Here is a 9,128-nt window from a genome sequence, read left to right as displayed (position 1 = left end):
ACACTATTCAACCCGATGATCGGACACATGTCGCGGTGATCAGCGCCTGCTCCACACTTGCTACCGAATCCAGCGAGAAGAGGGAGAGAGCTCTACGCATCGGGATGGAAGTCCATTCAGTACTGAGCAAGGAGAAGAAACGTCTAGGTCTGTACATGGCGACTTGCCTGGTAGACATGTACTGCAACTGTGGCGAGCTTGAGGAGGCTCGCAAGATTTTCCACTCCATGGGAACTCGGAGTGTTGTGTCCTACACCGCGATCATCCAGGGGTGCAACACGAACGGGCGAGCTGAACTTGCTCTGGAGTACTACTCTGCCCTGAGAGCTTGTACCACCATTCAACCCAACGATCGGACTCATGTCGCGGTGATCAGCGCCTGCTCCAGACTTGCTACCGAATCCAGGGACAAGAGGGAGAGAGCTCTACGCATCGGGATGGAACTCCATTCAGTACTGAGCAAGGAGAAGAAACACCTAGGTGTGTACATGGCGACTTGCCTGGTAGACATGTACTGCAAGTGTGGCGAGCTTGAGGAGGCTCGCAAGATTTTCCACTCCATGGGAACTCGGAGTGTTGTGTCCTACACCGCGATCATCCAGGGCTGCAACACGAACGGGCGAGCTGAACTTGCTCTGGAGTACTACTCTGCCCTGAGAGCTGATAACACCATTCAAGCTGATGCTTGCACCTACACCTGCGTCCTTGTTGCTTGCGGGAGTGTGATGGCGATCAAGCTCGGGAGGGAGATTCACCAGCTGGCGAAGCATAAAGGGCTGCTGAAAAACAATCCAGTTCTGGGCTCCAGCCTGGTGAGCTTCTACGGCAAATGCGGCGATGTTGATTCTGCTCAGGAAGCGTTTGACGAGTGTCGAGCTCGGGACGACACGGGTCTTTGGAACTCGCTCATACAGGCTTACACTCTTCAGGGCCGATCGATCGAGGCCTTGGAGCGTTTCTATTCCATGACTCAGGAGGAGGGCTGTAAAGCTGACGATGTGAGTTTTGTCTCGGTGTTGAACGCTTGCAGCCATGGTGGTCTGGTGGGGAAAGGAAGGCAGCTTCTGGATGAAATGCCCAAGCAGTATGGAGTCAAGCCACGTCTGGAGCATTATGTGTGCCTGATCGATATGCTCGGGCGAGCTAACCTCCTTGACGAAGCTGTGAGAGTTCTCAGAGCCATGCCTTTTGAACCGGATGCAGTGGTTTGGACGTCCCTGCTCGGAGCCTGCCGGAAGTGGAAGAATTACACGGTCGGCAAACTCGCGTTTGAGCGTCTTGTGGAGATGGATCCCAAGAGCGGCACGCCCTATGCATTGATGGCCAATATATTTGGAAACCTGGGGATGCTCAGTGAAAGGGCTGCTGTTGTGGAGAGAATGAGAGGTGAAGGCAGCTTCAGGGAGCCCGGGAGAAGCTGGTGGACGGATGTTAGCTCAGGAAAAGTGCATTCTTTTTCTGTCGGGGATAGGAGTCACTCACAGAGCGACGAGATTGCGGCGAAGCTCAAGCAATTGTTGCTGAGAATGAAAGAGGAGGGGTACGCGAGTGATGTGATCAGCGTTCTAAAAGACATACCCGAGGAAGAGAAAGAGGATCACCTGTGCGGCCACAGTGAGAAGCTTGCGCTGGGGTGTGCTCTGGTGAACTCGCAGCAGAAGGAGACCATCAGAATTGTGAAAAATCTCCGAGTTTGTGACGATTGCCATGCGGCCACTGCTCTCATCTCTAAGCTGGAAAAAAGGCTAGTCATCTGCAAAGATGCCAGTCGGGTTCATGTGTTCCAGGATGGCAGATGTTCCTGTGACAACTACTTTTGAAAACATGTCAGTGCTCTTTCCCTGGTTTTAAACCCTCCGTGAGTCAAGCAGAAACATGGGCCGCTGAGTGAGCATGCCTCGTCAAAGTACCGCCGTCAACCTGAACTTCACGGAGAAAAAATTAACATTTAAAAGTTAAAACTATGCAAAAGGAGTCTTAAATGTAAATTTCTTTTTGGTAGCAGAATCGGGGAATGCTGACTAAACCTGCCAACAGGTGCCCCAAAACGGAGTGCCCAGATTCAGATAATAAGCCTTAGTATGAAGACTTGCCAGTACCCAACTTTGGGTTTGTGCTCCTAGAGCACGTTGAAGACGTGTGGAAGCTGGTGACGACAGCATTTGTTTCTTGCGACGTACTCACCAGTTCCTTGGCGACGTCTTCCTTCCAGATTTTTTGAGCTTGTCGTGAGTGGTGACCTGCTTGCTCTCTCCTGTGACGACTTCTTCCAGCCTCTGGTGCCCAACCTCAAGGCTCTCTTGTGGATGGAGCTAGCCCTACACGTGTGTGTGTGTGTGTATCAACCAGCAGATGCACAAATCACAAGTGTGTATCATAGGCTCAGTGCGTAGTGTACTAGTGTTCATGTACATGTGTTTCAGCTAAATATAATGGGCCAAATACACCGAAGAAGTGTGTATAAGAAGAGTAGAAACAAATTAAGAAATGTAAATTAAGAAGTGCAAAAGAAATGAAAATAAAAATTGTCCATCCTCATCAGTTTGCTGAAATTAAGTTGGATTCAATTCTTCCAGCTCCAAATATTGTGTGATTGAGTTGTAACTTAATTAATAGTAGAAAATAAGAAAAAAAAAACAAACATTGAAAAAATAGTGTTTGATAATATCTTCTTTGCTTTTAGTTTTTTATTTTGAAAGAAAATTAGTGGGGGAGTGCTGGTAAAGATATCTTTGCCGTTCATTGGTGGTTAATTAAATGAGCATGTTTAGAGATGTTTATAAGAGTTTAGCTCTGGACCAAGAGTTACCCGAAAATTAAAGTTTAAATTTACGTTTTCCCTATTTGCACAATCTAAAGTAATGTACTTACCCTTATTTTTTATGGGAAAATTATTAGTATTTCAAAAAAAAAGAGGCGAATTTAGAGGATTCTTAAGTAATTTTCAAAACCCCCGACCAAATCTAAAGTGTTGGGGTCATTTTATTTTAAGGGAAGTTGTTAAAAATTATTCCGGAAATATTCGAGAAGATTCTTAGGTAAGGCTTTGGCGTGCCTGTAAAGAAGATCTGATCTCGCGGCACGGCCCGAGAATTAAAACATGGCAGCAGCCGCGGAGATTTATGAGGAGAGGCCTGAGGAGGTGGAGGAAGCAGGTAATCCGATTTTAGGGTTGGAAGAGGAAACAGAGCTCTGGGAAATGGGGCCGATCGAGCTGGATCTGGGCCTGCTCGTGCTCTATCTTCACCAACAGGAGGAGGAAGAGGTGCCCATGGAGGGAGAGGTGGCCATGGAGTGGGAGGAGGGCGCGGGGTGGCCGGGGTTGGCCGCGGATCTCTGAATCTGGCCCCGGGAGGATTAGGCCATGGTTCTGAGGCGGCTCGAGGAGGGGGTGCCCCGGGAGGAGGAGGCCATGGTTCTACTCTAGGAGGAGGACGCCGCGGTTCTTCTCCGGGAGGAGGCCATGGATCATCGCCAGGAGGAAGCCACGTCTCGAGGAGTTCCCCTGGAGCACAGCGTGCCAGGAGCTCCAACTGCTTTGAGAACCAGAGATGGCGGTGAGTTTTACATTTCTTAGGTTGCATGCATGCATGAGTGATTGAGAGCTCCCGGCAGGGTCATGAAGAAGAGGGAGATGACAGCGTCCCCGATCTGGAACAAGACCCGGATGCTCACGTGGAGGAGCTCGACCACGAGGCTGTCCAGTTTGTGGATACCTCGGGTTTTGCTGCACCTGCTGCTGCGAAGAGAACCCGGGGAAAGAACTCGAACCATGCTGAGACCATGGTCCTGATTGATCTCGTTCGGGAAAAACATCTCGCGAAGATTGCGGGGGAGGGAGGAGCAGCCAGCATGTTCTCATGACGACAGCGCTGGAATCTCATCTTTCACCCTTTTGCTTTAGGGTTTAAATGCACATTGCGGATGCTGCCTCAGGAAGAAGACCGTGAACTTGAGGTTCGTCGGGCCGTGATTGGGAGGAGGTTTTGCATCGGCCTGTGGTGGGTGAAGCCTCGAAATGTCACCACCTGGAGTAAGTTTTCTTTGGAGTATTACGATGTGGGGAGGTGGAAGAGGAAACTTCAGATGGAGAAGAGGACCTTCTTCACCATTTGTGGCATGCTGGAGAGTGAGATCTGGAAGCAAGATACCGGTTGGTGGAGTGTGGTGCCAGTGGATGTTCGACTGGGGGTGACTTTGTACAAGCTTTTCAAGAACACAGATTACTTGGATCTGGTGGACAAGTTCGGCATCGGGGAGTCCACATCTCACGAACATTTTCTTATGTTTTTTGGATTGTTATAAGTTTTGATGAGCAATAGGAACCCGACTGCCTAATGTTGCTGGGGCGATCGACTACTAGACTGGACGGCGAGAGCTACTATGACCGGAAGCAGTGGTACTCGGTCATCTTGCAAGGGGTTTGTGATGCCCAGAAGAGGTTCCTCAGTGTCTACGCTGGGTGGCCAGGATGGTTCTAAAATGTTCATTTTGCTTTCAGGATGCATCCATGACATGAGGGTTTTTCGTAATTCAACCCTCAGAAACACGATTGTAGCAAGGGAGCTGCTGACGTTGCCCGCAGTGTTAGCATATGATGATAGGATCAAGCCATACCTAGTGGGGGACAAAGGGTACCAACTCCAGCAGCATCTGATGATTCCACACACAAGTAAGTCTTCTTCATTCTACTTTCTTTTGTTCACTTGTTTTGGTTGTTGCTCAGCTCTGAACCCGACACCATCCAAGGCAGCTTTCAACCTTCATCACCACCTTGCTTGGATTGTTATTGAGCAAGCATTTGGACTTCTTAAAATGAAGTTCAGATGCTTGGATCAAAAACAAAGGATCCAGCCAAAGTACCTTCCCAACATCATCAAGAGTTGTTGCATCTTGCACAATTTCTTGATTGATGTTGGGGAGACTGATCTTCGGGTGGAGATCCAAGCTTGGAGGAAAGAGGTGAAAAGGCTCAAGGACCAGGACCTCTTTGTCGATTACGGTGATCCCGAGCAAGCGGAAGGGGAGCCTCGTGAGGAGTTGCACAGTCCAGAGGATGCAAAAGAGGTTAGAGAGAACCTCACGTTTTCCCTCTGTCTTTGCCAGTGGCGTTCGTGTTTGCTTTGAAATTTGCCGGGATATAATTCTAAACATTTGAATTTGAATTTGAAATTTCAAAATTTGAATTAAGTGAATTTTAAGTGTTTGAATGCATTGTTTTTAAGTGCGAATCCGAGGGTGTTTTTCCACTTATACCTCATCTCAATGTCTCCAGAGACGCTGGAACCGGTTGAGGTTGAAGCGCTGTTACGTTCGACGAATTAGTGTTCCCTATGAACACTCCGGCATGTTGACCAGCATAAAGAAGAGTTAGAGTCCGGAGGGGAAACCCTGGTTGAAACTGACTTTGAGCCATCTCCGCTATAGTGTCGGTGTAGAACTATTAAAAACCACAAGACCAATCACTAACGGTCTATACATCAAAGCTACAAGACAAGGTACCTTCTCTCCCAGCTGCCGGGCCATAAGAAGAGCACATACCCAAAGTTGCCCGTCTTGAGCAGCCCGTAAAGCCTCTTTCTGCTTTCCGGCAATTAGTAGCCCTTTCACCTCAAATGCAGTTGCCCTTTTTAGGGTTCTTGAGTATTCACTAGCTCGCTCCCGACGCAGTGGCTTGTCGCTCAAGAGAAAAAGACTGCCCAACCTGCATTTGCTGTTCAGTTGGAGTTGTCTGTAAACAACGAGAGCCAAAAGCCCATGACTCTACATCGCGCTCCTCCTACAAAGCCTCGGCTTCTTCCAAATGCCCTTTCCTGGCAAATGCTGTGACGAGGGCAGTCTGCGCAACGATCGTCTTCACGGGCATCCGATCAAACAAATCCTTCACAGAAGCTATCTTTCCACTGCGGATGAAAAGCATGATCATCACATTCCAAGAGATCTCGCTCTTCTCTGGAGCCAATTCGAAAATCTCTCGCGCTTTATCAAGATGCCCGTTGTCGGCTTATGCCGTGACAATCGAGTTCCACGTCGAGGCATCTCGCCGGAGCATCCCATTGAACGTTCTGCGCGCTCGATTTAGATATTTCGCCTGTGCGTAGGCCTGGATCATGATGTTGGAGGAGAAGAGCTTAGGATTCTCTATGGATTCGAAGATTGCACGGGCATCATCGACGCTGCCGCATTTGCAGATTCGCGAGGTATTTGTTGCGGCGGTGCTCGCTCTGCGCAATGCGGGCGTGGATTTGCCTCCCCTGTGACAGATCCCGGCAGTTCTTGAGCAGTGCTCCCCAGGAGAGCAAGCAATCCTCTGAGGTGTCTGTGGAAATCACGAAATTGGGGAAGAGCAATGCCATAAACTTTGCTGGATCTCACACGCATTCGCGATTCGCGAGGTATTCCTTGCGAGAATCCGAGAATCCTGGACGGAGAAAGAACATTCCAATCTAGCTTGGAGATCACGGCTAAGAAGAAGAAGATAATCCATCTTGCCTTGCAAGAACAAGGACACCCTGGAAGAAGCAAAGATTTTACTCTCTGGTGACAATTCCTCTACTCCACTGGGCTTATAAGATTGGCTCTCTCCTCCATTCTCTATAGCAATGAATTTCCATCTCTCTTTCTTACTCCTCGAGATACTAGTGTTCTTGAGAGCTGTCGCCCTAAATTCGCCCCCACCGCTCCCTCTCCGCCCAATTCCCTCATGGCACCAGCTCCAGTTCCACCCGCGCCGCCTCTCGATGTTCTTCTACTTCGGCGTCAACACATTCACGGACTCGGAGCGTGGATACGGCCACGAATCGCCCTCCATCTGCAACCCGGAGCGATTGAATGCGTCGCAGTGGATGGACGCGGCCAAATTCCGCGGGCGCGCAGCTCGTGATCCTCACGGTCAAGCTCCACGACGGGTTCTGCCTGTGGCCCTCGGCCTACACCAATTTCTCCGTGGCTAGCAGCTCTTGGCGAGGAGGGAAGGGGGATGTGGTGGCCGAGTTCGTGTCCGCCGCCAGGGAGCGTGGATTGCACGTGGGCTTTTACCTCTCGCCATGGGATTTGCACGAGAGCTGCTATGGCGACACTCTTCTCTACAACGAGTTCTACCGAGAGCTTCTTACTGGGTGAGTGAGACATTATTTGCTTCTTCTTCACGCATTTTTCTTGGTGGCATGATCACTGTGTGATATGTTTGCATTTCCTCCAGCCCATCAAACGGTTTTAGCATTAGGAGCTCGCGAGCTTGTGGGCTTTTGTAGTTTTCATCTCTAGCAGCAGATGCCTTGACGCGGCATTTTGTTTTGCGTGCAGATATGGGCCGATCTCCGAGGTGTGGCTGGATGGTGCGAAATCACCCACTGCAGTGAACATGAGCTACGATTTTGAGCTCTGGTTTGACACGATTCATCCCCGGTGCAAACATCTTTTCCGACGCTGGCCCCGACATCCAATGGGTTGGGAACGAGTATGGCGAGGCCGGACAACCATGCTGGGCGATGGCGAACAGATCTTCCATTACGATCGGCAGGAGCAATGGCCAGTACGTAAAATCCATCCTTCCATGAGACTTTCGTTCTCGTGAAACTCGATCCAATTTGCAACATCAACAGGTACTTCATGTCTTGAGAGAGTGCTGGAACCGACTGGCTCCCTCTGGAGTGCGATATCTCCATCAGGCCTGGTTGGTTTTGGCACATGAACGAGGCTCCAAAATCCCTGGAGCAGCTGCTCGACGTTTTCTACAAATCATCCGCCAGGAACTGCTTGCTCCTGCTCAATGTCCCTCCAAACTCGTCGGGACTGATCGACGAATCCGACTTCCAGACACTGGAGCAGTTTAGCTCCGCCATAGATTCCATCTTCAGCGTCAACTTAGCAGCGAATCCCTTGTCCGTGACAGCAAGCAGCGTTTGCAGCTCTTCGTTCGGGCCGAAGCAAATCCTCGAGGAGCGTATGGAAACTTTCTGGGCTCCAAGGCAAGGGGAGTCGACCGGCTGGATCGAGCTTGATCTTGGCAAGGTCTCAAAGTTCAACGCACTGGAGATCCGAGAGCCAGTAAACATGGGACAAAGGGTCATGGAATATCTCATCGAGGCATGGGACAGCAAGCTGGGCTGGAGCAACAGTAGCACCATTGGTTACAGGAAAGTGGATCGACTGGAATGTGCTGCTCGCCTCATTCGACTGCTGATTGATGCCTGTCAGGGAGATCCATTGATCTGCTTCTTTGGTTTGTACTTTGATATGTACAACCTTAGGCATTTGTATTCTATTTAGAAGAGAAACTACAAGAGGATATGTATATTTCATGGATACACTTTTCAGGTATAAGAAACATAGCTTGCATAGGATGAAGTGCATAGATATATTACACCAATAGCTCTAAGGAATAAGTAAAGGTTGCAAAAGTTCTTCTGGCTTCACCCGTGGCACCTTTACCCGCTGACAGAGTTCACATAACTTACACTCAAGGATATTAGCCTTTATATTCCTCAAATAAAAATTGTGCTTAATCAACTCATATGTCTTCTTCCCCCCAAAATGACTGGCCTCTGGACAATCATGATAGTGGAATAAAACTTGAATAATTAATGCATCCACATGTGGTAAATACACATGGCCATTGTAGTAAAAAATCCCATCCACCAATGAGAAAGATGCTTCTATCTGAGCTTGCAACAAGACCACCTCAACATCCTAAACTTGAGCACACTCAACCAACTACCCAAACTCGCTAACCACCTTACTCAAATGATAACAAAACCATGTTTGTAACGCCATTACATGGCAAATACGAAATAGAGCATCTGCCACCATATTTGATTTTCTCAGATGATGCTTAATAGAAAACTCCCCAAACTCCATGAGTTTGACCATCTAACAAACTTGCCTAGTGTTCAACTCCTATATGAAAATATATACAAGGGGTTTGTGATCTGTCAACACTATGATAAAGATAATGCCACCACGTCCACAAAGCATGAACGTGATGCGAGTGGTTATACATTGGGAGGAGTTCTTATGCAAGAGGGACAGCCTATTGCATATGAGAGTTGAACTTTGAATCCCACAGAGCATCACTATTCCATATATGAGTAAGAGTTACTCTCCATTATGTCACCTAATAAAGTTTG

General features: G+C 48.7%; 3 protein-coding genes and 1 pseudogene across 5 annotated transcripts; all 4 read left to right on the top strand.

Annotated features, from left to right (window-relative positions):
• Positions 1-577: 577 nt before the first annotated feature.
• On the top strand, positions 578-2,001 carry LOC9638739 (pentatricopeptide repeat-containing protein At2g41080). Its single transcript, XM_002993762.2, has one exon. The coding sequence runs from the start codon at positions 726-728 to the stop codon at positions 1,818-1,820; it is 1,095 nt and encodes a 364-aa protein (XP_002993808.2). The 5' UTR covers positions 578-725; the 3' UTR covers positions 1,821-2,001.
• A 2,359-nt stretch (positions 2,002-4,360) lies between these two features.
• On the top strand, positions 4,361-5,190 carry LOC112343642. 3 transcript variants are annotated; one of them, XM_024667426.1, is made up of 3 exons: positions 4,361-4,441; positions 4,502-4,672; positions 4,727-5,190. In XM_024667426.1, the coding sequence occupies exons 1-3, from the start codon at positions 4,384-4,386 to the stop codon at positions 5,125-5,127; spliced, it is 630 nt and encodes a 209-aa protein (XP_024523194.1). In that variant the 5' UTR covers positions 4,361-4,383; the 3' UTR covers positions 5,128-5,190. The 3 variants fall into 3 exon arrangements, with proteins under 3 accessions (XP_024523194.1, XP_024523193.1, XP_024523192.1); XM_024667425.1 differs by having other exon boundaries at positions 4,366-4,672; positions 4,754-5,190; XM_024667424.1 differs by having other exon boundaries at positions 4,366-4,672.
• A 1,401-nt stretch (positions 5,191-6,591) lies between these two features.
• Positions 6,592-8,305, top strand: LOC9638731 (annotated as a pseudogene).
• Positions 7,677-8,307, top strand: LOC112343643 (putative alpha-L-fucosidase 1). The gene has a single exon (XM_024667427.1). It carries the CDS (start codon positions 7,690-7,692, stop codon positions 8,269-8,271), a length of 582 nt encoding a protein of 193 aa, XP_024523195.1. The 5' UTR covers positions 7,677-7,689; the 3' UTR covers positions 8,272-8,307.
• Positions 8,308-9,128: the final 821 nt, after the last annotated feature.

The sequence above is a fragment of the Selaginella moellendorffii genome, unplaced genomic scaffold (genome assembly GCF_000143415.4).
Source record: "Selaginella moellendorffii unplaced genomic scaffold, v1.0 SELMOscaffold_172, whole genome shotgun sequence".
NCBI classification, from domain to species: domain Eukaryota; kingdom Viridiplantae; phylum Streptophyta; class Lycopodiopsida; order Selaginellales; family Selaginellaceae; genus Selaginella; species Selaginella moellendorffii.
This window is presented reverse-complemented; position numbering and strand designations above follow the sequence as displayed.